The following is a 20795-nucleotide window of genomic DNA, read 5'->3' on the forward strand; positions in this document are numbered from 1 at the left end:
TGAACGAGACAAACACACTGAGAAGCCCAGTGCTCCAGAGAAGTTCAGTGCTCTGCATTGTGTAATATCTCAGCCCATTTTGAACTCCTCATTCTGTCTCAGAAGCATCTCCTCAAAGTGCTCATTGAGATGAAATCTAATTAGAGAGGAGGAAGTAGTCCCCCAAATCTCTCTGGTCTATGTGCTCTTATTTTCCTCCTGTGCCCTTGGGCTTCGATTTATTGAATAATTAATTGCCTCAGTCACATTTGCACATACGATATACACGCGCGAGTTCTCACGCACCCTTCACATACACACACATTCACTACATTTACTTCTTGTTATATGAGTCTCCCTCACTGTGCGACTTCTCATTTGGTGAATGAGTTCTGCTTCATTTATAGATCTCGTTTATGCCGTGCCCCTCGGACCTTAATTTGTTTTTTGCTTCACCAGTATCACAAATGGGCAAACGAGATCTCTGTAGCTGATTATGGGTTCACATTTCATGTTGAAAAAACCTTGCAGGTCATTTCTCATAACTTTATTTTAGATAAGTGGCTAATAACAAGTCTAATGTACAGTGATGTTGCAACGACCATGAAATATCGCAGATGAGATGCCCCCCCCCACCCCGCTCCCCACGCCCCACCCCCTGCTGGTAAAGGCTTCTTCAGAGACATGTTATGTGTGTGGCTTTTAATTGCTGTTTGTGTTCAGAATTAATCTTCCAAAAAACCCAAGAGAGACATCTCCCCTTCAGCTCCTCTTTCCTTCCCTTCGCTGCTGTCTAAACATTTCCTTCTGTTGTCTCTCAGGGAGAAGATGCCGTTCCACCATGTGACGGCAGGCCTGCTCTACAAGGGGAACTACCTGAGCCGCTCGCTGTCAGACAGCGACAGCGACGTGCTGGCCAGCATCTCTGTGGAGGAGCTTGATGGTAAGGCAAACTGTCTGGCTGCTGTCCTGCTTTTTTCTTAATGTCTATTAAAAGTGATTTGGCTGCTGCTTCCTGCCTCTCTACCCCCGTAATTACTACTACAAATGAAGACGAGAAGGTGATATTGTCTACTGTGTGTTGTTACTATAACCTGAAACGCATCCTTGAAGAATTTGTTTCAAGATAATGCTTTTATTTAATTGCATTTCAGTAATTTCAGTTATTAATTCAACTCAGTGTCTCTTCTGGGAAAAAGTATATATTGTATAGAGGATGTGCCCTGTTTTTTCAACAGCCAAGCTTTAGTCTGTTTTTACTACTTTCCATTTTATTTATTTTCAAGCGGTAACCCTAAGGTCTGCCCCACTGTAAAAAAAAGACAGCAGCAAAGTTAGACTAAAATACTTGCTTCTGGAATATGGGGCTTTATACGAAGTAATATGAACTCATTGCAGCTTTACGTTTAGTTATACTTCATGCCAGCTTGAGGGGGATGTAGTAAACAGTTAAACCAAAAGTTAAAGAACAGCATTGACAGCAGTGTAAAAGCAACAAAGATGTTGAGGATCATGGAGAATGTTGAGAAGATCTTTGACTGTGTGTGGTGAAAAAATAAAGGAAAGGCACTTAGAGTCATGCGATTTTAAGGCGCATCAGACGGTCACACAGTGGGAGCCACTGCGTAAAAATGACTATTTTAGGCAACAAGCCTGTTCAAGCTGCTGAGTCCTAAACCCATATGGAGCTTCGTTTTTCAGAAAACATTTCTAGTTACTTAACAGACCTGCTGTTGATGTAGTATACCAGAGGGTGGCTGTGACATATCGACTCGTGACAGGTTTATTTCTAAGGACAGATGCTGATCCAAGTGGCCTCAGTCAGTTTTATAGTCAGTAATGCTTTGAAAAACAATACAGTGCTGCAAAACCGGCAGCATCCTCTTCAACTGAGCCAGCAAAGCACAGTGATGCATTATTCTCTGCGTAGCTTATCTCACCTGGAGCATTTGTGGTCCGCTGGCTTCTCTGTCCGACTTCACGTCAGTGCTGTAGCCGAGCCTGTGTTTATGAACCCTTTGTTTTGGAGTCTGTCTGAGAGTAATCACCCGGGGCTGTAGAACACAAACCTGATCAATAACAGTCTGCTGGAGTCAGCAATGGCAGCCTCACAGGCAGCAAACAAACTAAACTCCACCAGACCTCCAAAATATTAATCCATTGATGCAACATTAAGCTGCCGCCTGGAAAATTGGCTGCACGGCGCACAGTAATAGCCAGATACTGTGTCAGGGTCGAGTTTTAATATGCATGGAGATATTTGCAACGTATGAATTTCTCATTCCAGTTTTGTCGGTTCGTGCTGTTTGGTGAATAAGAAATGGTTTGTGGTTAGAGGGTCCCCCTGAGGTCAACTAAACACTGTGAGCCTATCAGCACTGTAATACTTTTATTAGCATGTACTACACACTACATGTTGAGTGGTGAAATCAAAGGGGTAGACAAATTAGAATAACGATACCACTGGGATCCACACAAATTACTCTTTTCATGGATATCTGTGATTTCAGGGGAACTTTTCCATAAACCCACCAAGAAATCATATAATAAGAATTTCCTTTTGACATTAGATCCTACCACAAAATCTCAGTTGTAAATTTTCCTTTAAAAGTAATCCATTCAATTGTGTCTGTACAACTATGATTATAATAAAAATAGGGATTGGTATTAACTAATGCAGAGACTGCAGATTGGCCAAAATCTAACACAGGTCCCACAAGTAAGGGCAGAAACTGTAGTGCCAAAACTGGAGACATTCATCTCAAATTAGAATTAGAGTCAGACAAAAGAAAAACAACAACATGCAAACAGGAGTAACAAAATTGTGCTACAGTGACAGCATTTAGTACATTTGTGATGGAAATAATTGATCTGAAACAGGGAATCTGGACATACAAGGTTTTCATCAGACACCAGGAGAAACAGTCTTACCTGTCCTGCGTCTTTTTCAGCCATCATTAGCAACACCTCTGTGTCTCCCACCGATTCCTTCTCTCCCGGTGCAGCTTACACAGCCCTCCACATTCTGCACATTCAACACTTCTGCTTCACAATATTTAAAGAGGCGATTTACTGTATTTGTCCAGGGCCATTAAAAAGCTTGCAGCAGAGGCTGAGCTGTCACATGGCTGGCTGTGTGGAGTCAGTCAGCTGACATGTTTTTTGGTAGTGTCTCCCAGGAGAAGCTTGTAGAGTTGACTGTCATTGTAACAGCAAGAGTTAAATGTGCTATGTATGATCTTGTTGGATTTGTAGGATGCAGTGTTAATTAATACATAAAAACAGAATTTGCAAGATGCTGCATTGATCTTAGAGATTTCAGTAAAAATGTGTGAACAAGCACACACGTCATGTCAAACTGGGCTTTATAGCCGAGTCCTCTGATCTGTGGTCCGGTCAAAAAGCTAAAACCAGGAGCTCTTCTATCACTCAGATGAAGACTGGCTGTATAGATTTCACTTGAGCTTTTACATCCAAATGCCAATTAGAGTTAATCTAGTGTGTCTTCATTAACACTCAGCCACAACATCCCTCTAAAAGTAATGAACCAAATTTATAATGATGGCCACCGCTCACATCGTTATCGTCACAGCTGTCATTTATTCATCTGAACGTATAACATGGTTAATGACATGCTAGATACTCTGTTCCAGGGATGCACTGCCCTTGCCTCATGACTTGACACATGCATCCTTTGTGTCCTCTGAGAGCAATTTGTACATTTCTTGCAACTCCATTGTTAATTTAAGAGCAGACAGTTTTTTGTTTTATTCATTAACAAATTTATGCAAATTGGGATACAGTTTGCTGCAGGCAAAGGCATATAAAAGAGAATAGTGCAGGAGAGTAGCCCTGTACTGCTCCTGACCCAAATGCAAGGGCAAAGCATAGGTCTAAAGAATCACCTTTATACTGGGGATGTGAAGTCTCATTAAACTGAATATACTTGAAAGCAATTGAAAAAAGAGATTGAAATGTGGTTTACATAATATGTATGACAATGGTGGACATGAAGAGATTAGTGAATAACAGATTGTTGTTTGTTCATTTCTGTGATGTGCTGTAGCACATGCACTTCCTTGTGTAGATTGTGGTTTCTTAGTCATGGTGTTGCTGAGTGAGGTTGGTACACCAGGCCAAGAGCTGCATGAGGCCATTGACCTTAAGTTACATTATATCATTTAGGGAAATGTGTATTTTTTGTCAGTTTTATGCAAATCTAATTCTAACTACATTTTCTATGACCTCAGGCCAGCATGAGTAGACATTAGCCAGAATTTAAATTAATTCAACATTGGGAACAGCAGGGCATTTTTAGGGAGTTTTATGACTAACTCCACTCCACTATTTTCAGTAAATGTGTTGTATAGTCAGACAGTGTATACTGGGATGGTTAGAGGAGTAGTGGTTATATACTGTAATAGTGAGAGTTCCAGTCTGGCTCTAACAGCAGACTGCAGCAGTCATAATGTTTAAAGCCAAGTAGCATCTAGACACTTCACCACATGCTGATCTTAGTCTGTATCCACAGTGGAAGTCCAGGGTGAATTTCAGGCAGCTTTCACAATATAGAAGTCCTGGAGACAGGCTTTATAACAAAAACTAAAAAAGGCATTTTATTAAAGGTTTAGTGAAAGGGCAGCAGAAGAAATTCTTTCTAGTCGTCATGCAGGCTCTTCTTTCACTAAGCATGCTGAGCTAGACCAGACAGCAGGAGGCCTGCAGGGAGGTTTGTGTCTGTTCAGCCCGCCAGCGCAGAGCTTTCCTTGAAGGAAATAGGGAGGAGGAACAGTGAGGCTGATGGGAACCAGCATTAAGCAGCTTGTTTCCAACTCCATAGGCATATAAACAGCAGTTCCCACTTGGCAGTTTCTGTGCTCGGGCTGTAGACTCTCCGTCTGCAGGGCTGGTATTGGCAGTGAAGCTACTGGTTGTGGAACTGAAACCAGGTGTACTGAAAGTGCTGACTGGCTGCAGCACACAGACAGAATCACACTCCCAACAGACAACTTGTCTTAGCAGGAACTTGGGGAGCTGTCCAGGGTGCTGACTGTTTTCTCCCTCTCTTCAGTCCCACTGGGACACCACAACACCTCTAGTCATTGATATTACTGGTGTCAGCAGCCAAATATGGCTTTTTTTTTTTTGTCAGCTCTGACAGAGTATCAACCTGAGATCAAAATCCCTCCATCATGCTGTGTATACATACATCCCCAGAATCCAAGAAACAAAAAAGTTTTGTTTGTTGCAAGTGTAACATGAATGTATTCAGTAATCTTTTATCATTACTTTTTTCCTAGTTCTTTTTGATAGCCTTAGTGTGAATAAAGTTCTTATTAATCAGTCTAACCAGAAAGGAAATGATTAATTGATTAATTAACTAGTCACTCAGCAGAGAATTAATCAGCAGCTATTTTTAGTACCAACAAATTGTTTCAGTCATTTTTCAGGCAAATATTTTTTCAGGGCTGGCCTCTCACTTTTGAAGATTTTTTGTTATTATTATCGTTATTATTATTAGAAAATTTAAGGTGCCGCCTTTGGATTTGGGAAATGATGATTTTCTTTTCTTACATTTTCTCACATCTTATAGGTTGCTGAAAATAATTTGCTGCCCAATATCTAACCAATTTCACAAGTGCTGCTGTGAAACACTGCGTTGTTAGTTAGATGCAAGATGGCCGCTTTCAAAGCCAGGACTTTGCATTGACATGATTGTTGAAGAGTTTTTCAGTGAATGCAATCGTCCAGTTGTCTACATTACTGTAAAATGGTAGAATGAGGAATACTTACAGACATACTTGCTCAAAAGATTTGATCACAGATATGTATAATGTATCTGGATATAAGGTGCATTAATATTAAGCATGAAAGAACAATATATAGTACCCAGACCACTATCTAAAGGAAAATGTCACTGTTACACTTCCAGATTGCAGATTGTTGGGCACATTCACAGACGATTATATTTGGCACATTTGGCTGTACTGACAGCTATGATGTGATCAGGTTTTCCTTGCAGTTCTGTTAGTTGTGTTACTAAAGTCAGAGTTGTGGTGACAACTCTAGCACATGTGCCAGTTGTGTTGCCGCTGATGCCAAGCATCACTGCTGTATCTGAAAGGTCAAGCAGAATGTGAGAGGGAGCAGATTACATAATGGAAGTAAACAGGCACCAGTCATTCAAGCATACACAGTCACTGACACAATCACAATAAACACATGCCCTCATTAACATTTAACACGGCAAGGCATAATTTGCATACAAAATTAACAAACTCCACCGCTTTAGGATTCTGCTTCAATCTGACTTAGAGTTTGCCCTGACGTCTTTTGTTACTTCTGTCTCTTTGGTAGAAATATTGCTCTAACAAATGTCAGATTTTGGGTTAGAAAGCAGCTCAAAATTCCCCATGTGCCGTGAGTCTTGATGGATAGGAGCGTTTGTGCATGAAATGGACTGAGTCATTTGAATATATAAACCTAGTCTCTGTGTTGTTATTCTGTTCTGACACGCTCAGGAGCCAGGAAAGTATTCAACGAAGGCTTGAATCACTGGTAGATTTATTCATGAACCACTCATTTCAATGCAAGGAAAAGAATCTGTATGCCTTTGATATGTGTTTGTTATCATTTCCGTGCATGCATCCTGGAAAGTGTTATCTCAATAACAAGGCTTTGTACTATTACAAATGATGATGGCACTTTATTTGCACAGGACCAGCTGTTTGCAGAAGCAGTGACATGCTGTTTTTGATGCAGGTCGGAAACTGTGACCTCTTATTATCTGCTGTAGGTACTTAACACAGTCAAAACGCTGTTCCCAATTTTATGAGACAATTCATAATTTACGCTCCATTTATACTTTGTTGTTCTAAATCATTTGCCATTTGCCAGCAGACTGGTTCAGAATTGCAGCAGTGTAGCAGATAATAAGATGATTGATGGGCTCATTTCTTAATGACTGGTTTGCGGTTCAGTTCGGCAATGTCTTGGTTCAGGCAGTCAGAAAATTCTGTTAGAGCTTGTTTGTTCCCTATAAAAACATTTAAAAAAAACACACTATAGCAATATATTTCCACTCATGAAAGATGGATATTTTTGTTCTTTATACCTTAATGCTGCTGTTTGTGCTGTCTTGTCTTATTGTGTATTGTTTTAGTATTCTTATGAGAGGACTGCAAAATATTCACAGCAAATGTCAAAGAAAATGTTGCATTTAAGTACAGAATTTTGAATCAGGATGTGGCATTTTTTGTTGCTCTTGGATTTAAAGCATGCAGAGAGATGTCTCCTCAATACTGTATATCCCTCGGTGGTTCTAGGGGAAGGATAGAGTTAAACCATCTCTTCCAAATTCCTGTCTCGAATTATTCAGTGCTCAACTGTGTGCTCATGCATGTCATGCAGTCATAGTGTTCTTCAGAGAAGTGACATTCCACCTCTATTTAAAAACACCAGATGCCTGTCAGTCTCTCCTTTCTCTTGCCACACACCCTCTCTCCTGTCTGTAGGCACACTTATGAAATATGCATTTATTAGAGCACACTGATGCCTGCTGACTCCTCTTACCGGCGACTCGATCACACATTGAGCAGCTAGTGAACCAGCTGCTGACTCAACTGTGTACAAGTGAGGCATTCTTGTCTCTGCTGTGAGAGTGAGTCAGTTGAGTAACATGTAGCTTCAGCGGCTCAACATGTACGCACCATACACTTAAAACAACAAACCCAAGACATTGATTTAGATCACTGCTAATGTGCTAATCAAATAATTAGGCTTTTCTCAGCACAAAAGTTAATTTACATGGTTAGTGCCATAAAATTGTCATAATATAGTAAATATTTTGCTGAGAATGTAACATTAATATAACCTGAGGGTCATTTTAAGGCCCTATAGTGTCAAGTAAATGTCGTATATATATATTTTTAAGTCTTTATCTGTGACCACTTTTTCCTCAGTTTTCATTTGTTGGCATCGTGATTTTAGATTTTTAGATTTTTCTCTCACTGACTTATCCTGCCTGAAAAACCCACTTAAACCTTTTAGGAACTAATATCTAAATTAATATTGTAGAAGTTTCTGCCTTTTATAATTCTCATTCATACTTTTCTGTTCACAAATAGCTGCTGCATGGGTCATCAATATTGTCAAACTGTGTGATGTTGTGAGCAGTGCATAGGCTCAAAAACCATCATGACAAACACTGGAAAACTGCAAAAAAACAAAAAAAAAAAAAACCCAACAACCTCTGTTTGCAACTATGTGTTTCTAGGGTTGTTTATTAGTAGCACTATAGACTACTGTACATCCTCAAAAATGACCACTGAGTTGAATCAACATTGCCATGAGTTGCGACAGAAACTGAACATTAGTTTCTGTCGGTCAGCAAATTGGTATTTTTTGTGGGGCTCTAAAGTGTTTTTTTTTTATGTCTGTGTAGTTTAGCTTTTATGCATTTACATTATTTCGCATGCGTATTGGTCACTAGAAAAGTGAAAATATGGAAGACCACAGAGGGGTTCTGTCCAATTCAGCCCACACTGCTGCCAAAGACAGAGTAATTTCATCAAGTAGAGGTATAACGGCAGTGTGGATTAGACTCAGAGATCCCAAGATAAATCTGAGGGTTCATGAAAAAATATGTTTCTGTCTCAAAATGGTGTTTCAGATTTATTTTCCAATCCTTACTTTTTTCAAATTTTGACTATGGGCTCTATAAATATGATTGTCTTGACTTGTTTTGTTATTTTTTTTGGCTTCTTCATTGCCTGTGATAATAGTAATATAGTGACCAACCAAAGAAGATTTTGAGTGGGACCTGCCACTTTTCCCTTTAGATAAAACAGATCTGTTTTATGAGATGTATTATCCCTCTACCAGAACCTCTTATGATTTTCCCCTGTGATGACTAAAGCAAGTATACAGTCATGATGCAACACGATTTCTTGATGCCTGCTAACTGTGCTGGGCAGGAAAGGTTATATATGGAGCAGCATCAATGGGAGTGATTTTGTTCACTGTTAATACCTTTAGCGATTGAAGCAAAAGTCCAGTATCCTCCCAAGTACGGTCACAAGTTTAACGACACCCAACCTCTTATTTGTCAACTCTGTAAATGTTTCTTTGGATGATGCTCTAACTGACAGAATTAAAATGTTCTGTAAAATATGAAAGACAAACAGAATAAAGGAACCCATTTGAAAGGTTATAGTGGAGAATGTGAAAGCATTAAAAAGATTAGAGGTGACAGCGGCCGTGACAGCAGGTGGAGAAAATGAATCGATGGGTGGAATTGATCTTGTTAACTTGAGGCAGTGGTGCGAGACCAATTGCATAACGCTCAGCCCAAAGCTGGGTCAAAAAGGAAGAGAGAGAGAGAGAGAGAGAGGGGAGGTAGAGAGAAGTGTGTAAATAATGATGGACCATGGGGTAGGGGTGAAAAGCCAACAGACCTCATTAAATGCTAAATGAATTCAAAGTTGTGAGGAGTGTATCACTGCCAAAGAGCGAAATCCCAAAAAATACAGAGGGTAGCATGAAGAAATAATAACGAGGTCGTTTGGCAGACTAATACACATGGCGCTGTAAATGAGCAGGGATGAGTGTTTATGTTTGTGCAACTTGGAAGCAGGAGGGGGCGGTTATTGTTTATACATGCTGAGTCGATTTCCTGTTTGTCTTGGCAGAGATCCGGGAGGCGTTTAAGGTGCTGGATCGTGACGGAAACGGGTTCATTTCCAAACAGGAGCTGGGCATGGCCATGCGCTCTCTGGGTTACATGCCCAGTGAGGTGGAGCTAGCCATCATCATGCAGAGACTAGACATGGATGGTGAGTCACACACACACACACACACACGCAGATATAAAACTGTACTGAGTGACGCAGATTGGGTTCCTCCCTTCATGTGTAAAGGCATAAAAAACCCACTTTATTTACTATTAAAATGGAAATACTTAGAGGTATGTGGTCTCATCAACAGGCAGATTTGCAAAGATTTACAGTAAACACCAGTGTTTTTCTACGCACCCCCGCCTATTCAGATGCACAGATCTCATATTCCTCTGTATCATGCATAAAACATTTATTCATGTATGCTTGAGCGTGTGCTGATTCCAGTCTCAACCACTTGCTAGCTATCTTTAGTAATTTGACAACACAACACAACCAAATTGGCAAAGATCCTTCAAGGACACACAACGAAATACAGGACTGTGCTGCAAGTAGCAGCACAGTAGAAAAACTGATGAACCCGGTTACTGAAGTCAGGTATTTGTTCATCACTTTTCTGAGTCCCTTGGAAACACATCCATCTGTCAGCGCGTCTGTCTATTTGGTTGCGTATGGGTCAAATTGATGAAGATGCTTTCTTAAGTTGCAGTGCTTTGAGTTTGAGTACAAAACACCAAAGTGAAACTCATGAACAACCTATTTTTATATTGGTTGTCCAGCTAGAACTATATTAAACATTGTCATTGTATGTGCTGCAGCAGCTGAATCTGTGAGGGGATGTATCACAATACTGTAGTATAACAGTACATCGAGTGCCTATGGTTCCTGTTATCAAAGCAGTGAGATCTGAATCAGCTGAGCTTTGTTTGTGCAGCACCATCTTCACCCGTGACCTTTTAACCTTTTGTCCTCAGAGAGAATACTCTCTGCAGCAAGAAAACACAAACACAAGCAATCCCAGAAATCCCTCTTCCTGCCGACAGCCAAGCTGTCTGCACTAACTGTGATTGACATTTTATAAAAGCTAGACTCTTAAGATTGTATAAGGCGGGGATGGGGAAAATGCAATATGCAAATGTCAGATCACTGGGAAAATATTCAAATTCTTCATGCTGCTATCACAGCCCTTTGATAAGTGCTTTTCAGTTTCACTGTGGAGAGAAATACTGTAAATGTTCAAGGCTGAATATTAAAGTTTAAGAAGTTACTGTCTTTATTCCTCTTCTGACTCATCCGCTTCAGAATCTCAGGAGGCCCGTAGCTGCTTTTGTGCCTCAGGGCCGGGTCTTGTTGCATTGTCTGCTGCAGCTTGAAGACGCAGACGAGGCTGTTTTCGGAGCTGGTGAAGGTCATGGCAGCTTTTGTTTCAGGAAGTCTGTGAAGTGTAATGCTGTTTATTTATTTATTCGCTCGCCTCTTGTCATTCTTTCTGTGTATTGAATCTGAGTTTGTCAGAGTTGTTTGGAAAACCTCTTTTCCATTAAAGGACCCGCGTCAATTTGTTTGTGTTGATTGATGTCATTAACAAAATACTGGAGGTTTTGTTTATTTAGGAGTTATTAAATCTGAGCACCGGCTGGCTGCCGAGCAGGGGCTGTTTGTTTGTGTTTGTTAATTTGCCAAATTTCTTTTCAGTAAAGACAGCTCACTCAGATATGATCTAACAGGTTTAGAAAAAAAACAAATGAAGAGAAAGGCCCATACACTGACTTCATGTGTAGAGATGTTTTCAAGAATCCGTCTGATTTACATGACTGGGAATAAACAGTAACAAAACTAACATGGTGTATATCAGTTAACTGTTGGATATAAACAGCTGCAGTTGCCAAGCAGGAGGCAAAGAAAGTGTTCTCTCGCTCACACATACAGGCTTTGGCTGCTATAAGCTACAGTATAACCCTGGAATCCTTAAAGCTCATATGTATGACTTTGGCACCCACCAATGATGCGCTCTGTAACCCTCCTAAACCCAGGTCTGACCTGGGAGACACCGTGAAGATCAGGCTGAAGCTGCATAGACTCAAAAATAAAATGAAAAATCATGCCTGTAGAATCGCTTGAAAGATGCTATAATCAAATATAAGTCTAATTGAATACAGTGATGCTTAAATACATAACTGGACTGTAGCACAATAAGAATTTATGCTAACTTTCACCATTTTCTCACAATAGATCAGGTGATTAATCAGTTAAATCAAGTAAATTGGGGATAAGTGTTAGATGTAGCCCTAATTCATTCATTCATTCCTTCATACGCTCATTCTGTTTATTCACTTATGTCCACATAACAAGGCAGGGAGCTATAACCAGTTCCAACACACACTGGTTTGAAGAAATTTGTTAGAGAACAATGTGACAGTTAATTACAGTATAAATATGTAGTGTTCAAAATCTGGCCTTTTTTGTTATTCACAAAGCAGTTTGTGAAATTATCTCCTCATATGCATGTGTGTGGACACAATGATAAAGAGCCAGTGATCAAAGGGACACCGCATTGGTGGCGGGGGTGGGCGGGGGCATTAGCGGATGAATGAGAATGGGCGACAGTGATTGTATCTCGGCCAAGTGGGCAGCTGTGAGGACTGGATCCTCGTTCACGGCCATCGATTCTGAGCCCAGCGGCCAAGTCTAGCTGATCTCCAGAAGATACTGATGGGTTATCTGCCCCGCCCGTCTCTGCTGTCAGGCCAATCCATGTGATTGTTATTGAGCGCTGTATGCCCTTCGTGGAGAGGTGTGAATGCTCGTCTTTGTTCCAGATCACAGCACTGCCTCAGCCTTTGTTTTTCAGCATAGATCACACATGCTCTACTTTTTCATCTGGTGTTAATGACCTTGATGCCACGTCTCTCTCTAACTTTCACTCTCATCTCTTAAATTTGGATCTGTGTAGGCATTTATTCAGTAAATACCAACTGAGACCAGCATTTAGTTTTTACTCCCTGTTGTCTTTAATCTGACTTGTTTTTTTTTCTTAAAAAGGCATGATTTTGCATCTTTCCTCAATAATTAATTGTTCTGCTTCCAGCTGAAACAGGACGCTCGGTTGTGACATAACACAGGAAGCTTGGTCTATGACAGGCACAGAAAGTCACTCAATGACTTTGTACATAATGTTGAGCTGTCATAAACTGTAGATACATCAAAATAAGAGCTGGTATGCAACTATTATGTATTAAGCAAAGGAAACGGGTTTTCATTGCTAGAACTTTTAGGCATGTACTTCTGGTGCAGCTTGAAGCAACAATGGAAAATTAAGAAGTTTTATTTTTGGAACATCAATAGTAAATAAAGTGTAAACAATGTCAGTAGGTGTGTTCTGAATACTATGTTGTCAAACCAGTCAGCACACTAGGTATAATGTTACAGTAGTTACTGTGAACAGTTTCAGGTGCCATTAAAACAGCCAAACAAACAACAACACAGTTCCACAGGTGTTAGTATTTGTCCCGTCTTGGGAGCATTAATGCACAGAAGTTTGAAATGATGCATTTCACACATTTGACATCTATGATATGAAGCAATACAGCATAAAATTGTAAACACGTGGTATTCATGTAATAATTTATACACCACACAATTTTGATTGGAAGTCAAAAATATGTAGATAGCAGTTTTTTTTTGTTTTTTTTTAGCAAGTGGACTATTAATGCAGTCAGGCTTTATAGTGAGAGTTTGACATAAAATCTTGTAAATTGAAGCTGTCATGTATTTTGAAGTCATTATCATGTTGTGTGTGGAGGTTCTTTCAATTATCTATAAAGCAGGAAATATGGTAGGATTGGCACAGACAGGTATTTTAATCATGCATTCATTCATTTATCTTCTATTTATTTCCACTCAAAAAATGCCAGGAAGCTGTAGTCACTGCCACCAATACTGTGCATTGCATGAAAAATACAGAATATAATATTTCATACAGAGAATTATGAAACAAGACAAGTCATATTTTATGTCATTGTGATTTTATAATTGTCCACACGTAGGGACTAATAACGATAACAAATTTTTCATTATAAGAATAAGAAGTTGCAATAGGTTTGTTTTTTTGTGATTGTGATTTTGTTTGTAGCCACGTCTCATTATATACTCAGCCACTGTAATTCACCCTGTCTTACCTTGAACCTGCTCACCCAGGTCCACCTTTATCTCTGCTCTCTGTCCTTCGTCCCGTCCTCACATCCCTGTGTCTTAACACTGGAATCAGTGGCATCAAATGTTACAATGCCAGCGAGCGGCTGCCACAGTCAGAGCAGGAGCAGAGGTACTGTAGGTAGGGGGCAGATTGAGTCGTCCTGCATCGGTAGCTTTCCGCTGACAAGGTCCCAGCCTCATCTGCAGATACAGGAGGAGCAGGTGGGGAAGATGAACGGTGGGGGGGTGAGTTTACAACAGGGACAACACGAGTCGACAGAAAGAAAAGAGTGAACAAAGTAGGTTTTGAAACATTGAAAGGCAACAACAACAAAGGCAATTATTGACTTCCTCTTGCTTTTAGGTTTTAGTTATCATAACTCTGAATTCAGGTATATCAAAGTGACTGAGTTGTCTGTCAGTCAGCTTTTCACCCAAAGAGTAAAAGAGAACATGATTCAAGGATATTCAGCCCACAATAATATGAATCCATGATCTGTCAGCTTGAATTGTTGCTGTCTGCAGAGTTTTGATGTTTTGTTTTGGTAGTAGCTTCAACAACTACCAGCAGGCTCCCAGATCAGTGCTGTTGGAATCAATGTGCGCTGCAGGAACTCTGTGTTGTGAGTGATACAGTAACCTGTAAACTTTGATCTGCTCCACATCCACTACTGTGGAGCTAGTCAGAGCTCACTGTTTTTGACTATCTCTTGTCTCAGCAGTAAATGGTGTATTGAGCTGTGTGGTTTGAAGCATGCTGGCCTTAAATTATAACAACAGAGACATAAACAGCATCCATATTTCCCTTTAAGCCCAAACACTGAATGTAATAACTGAACTTCTCCAAACAGATTGTAGAAAAGTGCAGAAATCTTTTGCAGCGCCAAAGGCTCCAGTTATATCTGTGCTTTACACTTGTTTAACCCGGGAAAAGTTCACTGCTGTGTCCTTGTTTTGCCTTGACACCCGGCTTCACTTTCACGCAAGACACTCACATTCAGCTGCAGGCGTTTAGCTGCTGAGTGCTCTGCTCAGGGGCACATCAGCTGTAGTTGTTCAGGACAGGAACATCATTTGTCATTCACTCTGCCTTGCTTCTCATTCCAAACCAGTGAAGGGATGCCACTGAGATTGTGTTTTTGCTGTCTGAATGATTTTCACCATATTAGATAGTTAGATTGAGATTAACAGCAAGAGAAGAGAGCTGAACTAACACTCAGATCCAGAAACAAAAAAAAAATGGTTGTCTTTCAGGAGGTTTTATATCAATATAATCTATATCTATAATCAATATAATATCACTACTGCCGATGTTTAGGGTGGGTTTGGTCTGTATTAGTGTCAGTCCATCATCAGCTATCAATAATCTGTCCTTTATTGTCTCAGGTGATGGACAGGTTGACTTTGACGAGTTCATGACGATCCTCGGACCCAAACTCCTGTCATCTGAAACGAGGGAAGGCTTCCTGGGCAGCACAATAGATACTATCTTCTGGCAGGTAAAAGCTTTTATTCTCTTCAACACATCTGTTTCATAACTTTGCCGAGTCATGAGTCATGAATTGAACTTGACGTGTAGAAACGGATGCAGTATGTCTCAGCTGAAAGATAATTACTGCAAAGTAGAGCCAGAAAAGAGTCATGATAATCGTTTTCATCCTTTAGCCTTCAGTTGTTTTTTTTTGTTTTTTTTTTCCCTGGAAATCAAGGCCCGGTCCTTGGTCTGCTGTACTTAAATACTGTGGTCTGCATCAGATGTGACAAGCGTAGGGACCACATACACACACACACACCAAAAACAATGTGTGATTGATTGGTTAAATGGCATTATTCATTATTATGATTATATGGTGACCAGGAAAAAGATGCTTTTAGCTGAGAAGGAATGTCTATTTAAAACCTAGAATAAAGAAAATATCAAAACACAAATGGGTGAATAATTTAATTATATTTTGAGAACGATGTGCTTCATTTTCTCCACTTTCTTCATTAAAAGTTGCTTGTGTCATTGATGAGCTATGGTCTTGTACAATCATTTTAGGTGATTAGAGGATTTTATGTCTAGAAGAAAATAAGAATATATGTTCTCAAAAGTTGAAATCATCTAGGGTTTGGACTAAAGTGTTCAGTCAAAGTTTGACAAGCCAAGAGAGTCTTCTCTACTTCTCCGCACTAATGTAGTCCATACATCATGTCAAAGGAAATACTTTCTACTTTATTTAACTCAGTTTCCGTACTCACACAGTTTCCGTGCCCTTTTTGAAGGACAGTCTATAACAAAGGCTTAATATACAGCATCTGATGTCCCCTGAGTGATACTATGACTGATGATGGTAAGACATGACCCTGACAGATGTGCCTTTGGACAGCCGTGCCGGCTTGAGAATCTGAGGACCCTCAGAGTGACAGAGGAATCGGTAGCATAAGAAATATACAAGTGAGAAAATGTCAGCGTGCGAGTGAAATGGACTGACTTTGAACGAGTGAGACAAGAGAGTGATGAATGTGCGGACAATAGAAAGAGTGAGAGAGCATGAACGGGAATGATGAGAAATCGAGCAGGTGTGAGGGAAAGAACGGAACATTTGGCACTGATAGTAACACTTGGCAAGCCCGTCCTTTTGATGTAATCATCGGCCTGACCTGAGCTTTTTCTCGGGGGCAGGAGCTTGTGGTTTACACCGTGAGGACATGACTCTTTGGAGGTATGAGTGGAGGCTGGGAAAACGTGCTGCCAGCCCCATTTGGCTGCTGCACTGACCTTGGCTTGTGCAGAAGAGTAAGGCTGATAGTTGTAGGTTGGCTGGGTTGAGGTTTGTTACTTCTACACTTAGAAAGCCACATTTCTTGCCTGATGAATTAATGCCTAGAAGCAGGAATCGGCAGCAAACACCTCATCAGATGTGTGGAGCATATTCAGAGGGAAAAAAAAAATGTGCTGCGAACCTTGATTTATCATGATTATTTCTCCACACGCCTCATAGATGATTAGTTGCTTGAGGTATTACGGTTTTGTGCTCAGTTTAGGTTGTTAATGGACTGTGGCGTATGACTCAGACTGTTTCAATGTATTCATTTTGTGCTCAGTCATCCTGCTTGAATCTGTGTTGTGAAGTGAAAGTTTTCAAGTGTTTTTAAGTGTGTGGTGGAATTGGTACAGCATTTTGGCTTTATATCCTGGTAGGGGGGGCCCTACACAATTCTCCTGTCCACATATTAAAACTGGCTCAGCAGTCATTTTCATAAAAGTGTCATAAACCAGTTTATGCAAAGTTACTAATAATAAATGTATCTTAACTTTTGTTAACAATAAAGGAATGGAAATTACTTACTTGCCGATGCAAGTACACACGAGGAAGAATACCACTGTCTGCTCCGAAGCTCACCCAACAGTTCAGCAAACACTGAATAAACCATCAAGTAGGACAACTCATACCGATGGCTCATTATGTCCCACTCATCAAAATTCAGGAACTACACTGGATTGTCAGTTAACAAATCTTTCATGCTTATAAAATGACTTTTCCTTTCTGTCTATTCAGACACAAAATGTCCTGACTGTGTCTAATATGAAAGAGGTTATAGAGATAAATTCATAGTAAGTAATCACCTGAGTGTTTTAACCTCCTTTAGCTCATTTTGGTTTTGGTCTGATGGCACATTCGCTGTGTGGTCTAACTTAGTCTAACATCTGTAACAGCAGAATTAACTTTTTTTTTAGCAAAAAAGCTGATGAAGAAAGTAAAGCATCTGCATCTGTGATTTCTATGTCTGCTGGATGTGCAAATAGGCAAATATTTGCTAAATGAATTGCTGTTAGCCATAACAACCAGGTGATAATAGAATATAAGTCAGGTTGTGTGTCTATCAACTAGATTTTTTGGTTTGTTTGTTTTATTAATGCAACTTAACCAACAATTGTGGTTCTTTGGAATCTTTGATCAAAGCCACTCATTTCAAAAGTTATCTCAACAACACATTTTAAATCACACAATAACATAAGATTCACAATAATGAAACTACTGTTACTGTTCAGATGTCATCATCATCAAGTATAATATCTGTATTTTTATTTTATGATTGTCAAGTTTGTTCAAGCAACATTTAAGTAAGTAAGTATTTTTCATCTGGATGCTTTGGGCATCATTGGGCTTTTATAGCAGCATTGTATATTTTCCACTGCAGGAAAAATAAATGTTTTTTTTAAAGATGTATTCAGTTAGCATATACAGTATGTAAATAACATCTTGAACTAAGGAGACTCCGCTGCACTGTACTGCACTGTGCTCAATAATACTGAAAATGCAGAACTTTTTTATAAAGGTAGAGTCAATATCAGTTTAACTTCATCTTTAAATCTTTTTTCAGCTTTACTACAGTACATTCATTCAACACGCCTCATTTTAATGGTCTGTCTTTAAAGAATAAAAACCCCATTAAACTCATCGTGATTGACTCAGCTGGCTGCAGAGCATTGTAGAGTTATTAGAATATTCACAGAAAACAGAAACTGTTATTTGTCTTTCATTTCAGAACTGTAGTAACATGTGCATTCATCAAAGAAAGCCAAACAGACACTAAGGAGTAAGAACAAATGCTTGCGGGCATTTTTGAAAACCACGAACCTCTGCAGCTTTATGGCTGATCAATCCCCTTTACAGCAAAATCTGAGTCAGTTTGAATACCCAACCTTTCCTGTAAACATGAATCATGACAAGCACACAACAACTGTGCAACGCTGAAAGCATGTAGCTGGAGGGGTTTTGTGCTACCCTTATTAAAATCCAGTTATCGTAGCATTTGACAGCATTTCCTCCATCTGGCATTGTGCAGGATTTCACAATTAAGAATTTATTTTCCCCGGCCAAGGTTGTCAGAATTTGTCTCCGTCATAGCTTCACTCTGCATGAGCGTGACACAAGCACAGCCCGGCTAACTCGTCATGACCCTCATATTATGTTCTGCGTCTGACTTTTTTAACCACGAGAGCAGCTCAGTTCCTGTCCTGGCTGAGAGATTTTCTCATTCCACTAATGTCAGGCAAAGTGTCACATCCTCACCAGCTGGAGTGATGGGATAATGATTCACCCGCTGTCACACACTCACCTTCCTACTCACTCATATCTGCTTTTGAACAGTTTGTTAATGTATCTAATTATCCCGTCTGGATAATTATGAGCTCATAACTGCAAACATTTTTATTTTTCTGTGTTTTGCTAATCATCAGCAACATAATTAGCAGAAAGACAGCTTCATAAATAATAAACACGCTACTGGTCTTTGATAAAGACATTTATAATATTTATTTTAATTTCTTCAATACACATCTATTATATAGAATAAATTACTTATTTTATAATTACATTAGAGAACATTTAATTATTCAATTTTTTTTTATTTCCCTCGTTTTGGACATTTTCTCAGGATGGCTTAACATTGCTTAGGTTTTACACACATCACATGAAAAATACTGAAGGTGTGTGGAATATATATTTTGAACTATCAAGGCTCCTCTGTGCTCTTAATTACAGGTCAATGTCCCTAACGTTGTGCTAATTAATCCCGAGCCGTATTGTGTCTCGTCACTGAAATGGTAATTTATGCCAAGTGACCCGAGCACAGCGAGGTACACAGCAGCTCCAAATGTGACTGGAGGACATGCAGATCATACAAGTGCTCAGTCATAATTCGGGAACTCGTGAAAACTCATAAACCATTACTTGTCAGAAGTCATAAGTCATAACTTGCAAAACACACTGTGTTCCATCTCTGTCATTCATCACATGATTGAACTTGAGTTCAGAGTGAGCTGAAATGGGTTGATGGTGATGTTGGTACTTCTGTTATTTTTATATTATTCAGGATACACAGAGCCAACATTTGGGCTTTGTTATTCTCTCTTTCAGGCACTAAAATACAACATCATCATACTACTGTTTTCTCTCCTGTGTGTTTTAGAGTTTCTGTAAAGTTGATCATTTGTATGGCAGAGATTGTGTCCAAAACGAAGATATTTTGGGGAGGTTGTCTAGAACACACTGTTCCAAATCAATACCGGATACTTACTCAGAGAACATCACTATGCTATGAAACACTGCGCTACAACAGTTTTGTTTATTTATTTATTTTTTTAGTAATCAAGCCAGATAAACTAATGCTTATTTTTCAGAATTTGTTATGAGCCATGTAAGTAGTTTTTGGTGAGAAATATCGATATAAAATTTGTTACAGACCTTCATGGTTCCCAGACCTGACACTAACAAAATATTCAGTTTCAGCTCATCTAACAGTTCAGTTCTGAAGAGCATCTTAAAAACAAATGAGTTATCTCCATCTTGATGAAATAAAAAACAATTTGGCATTCTACTGGCATATACAGCTAAATGTTGTCAGTGACAGTCAGTGAAGTTGTTGTTGTGTTATCATGGTTTAATAGAGAATGTTAACTAAAGTTTTAACATGTAAAGCTTAAGGCCCAGCTAACTTTACAGTAGTACTACTTTCCACTGATGCCATATTCAAGGTAAACGATCTAAAAATTTCAGGCTACATTTCTACATCCTATGGGTATGGCGCTTAACATTTGATTAGATTAGATTAGATTAGACTTTAATGATGCCTTTGGAGAAAGCTTGCCATTGACACAGCATTAAACACAATACTTGAAGAATACTCTTGGAGTAGCAGCAGTAGCAGACTTGGCAGCAGAACCTCCTGAGGCAAACAAACTGAAATGTCTGCATCATGAAAAATGTCAAAAATATCAGTACCTGTGCAAATTGTGGCTGTAAAATAATTGTGAGGACAAAGGCAATGTGAGGACTGTAAGGTTCCTCAGTGTCATGTGGACCCCTTAATGATTATACAGTACAAAATTATATAAGACCTGATTGTGTAATCTTGTGCTGTTGCTTAAATTCTGTGACAAAAATTAATTGAAACCTGCTT

The 20795-nt window shown here is 39.5% G+C and overlaps 1 protein-coding gene across 3 annotated transcripts in view; it reads left to right on the top strand.

Moving 5' to 3' along the window:
* caln1 (calneuron 1) overlaps positions 1–20795 on the top strand; it is a 55076-nt gene that overhangs the window by 12150 nt on the left and 22131 nt on the right. For all 3 annotated transcript variants that reach the window (XM_018665594.2, XM_018665595.2, XM_018665593.2), the window contains exons 2-4: positions 801–922; positions 9669–9812; positions 15234–15346. In XM_018665594.2, coding sequence (XP_018521110.1) covers positions 801–922; positions 9669–9812; positions 15234–15346 — 379 coding nt within the window. The remainder of the gene's footprint in view (positions 1–800; positions 923–9668; positions 9813–15233; positions 15347–20795) is intronic.

Source organism: Lates calcarifer, linkage group LG21, assembly GCF_001640805.2.
Source record: "Lates calcarifer isolate ASB-BC8 linkage group LG21, TLL_Latcal_v3, whole genome shotgun sequence".
NCBI lineage: Eukaryota > Metazoa > Chordata > Actinopteri > Centropomidae > Lates > Lates calcarifer.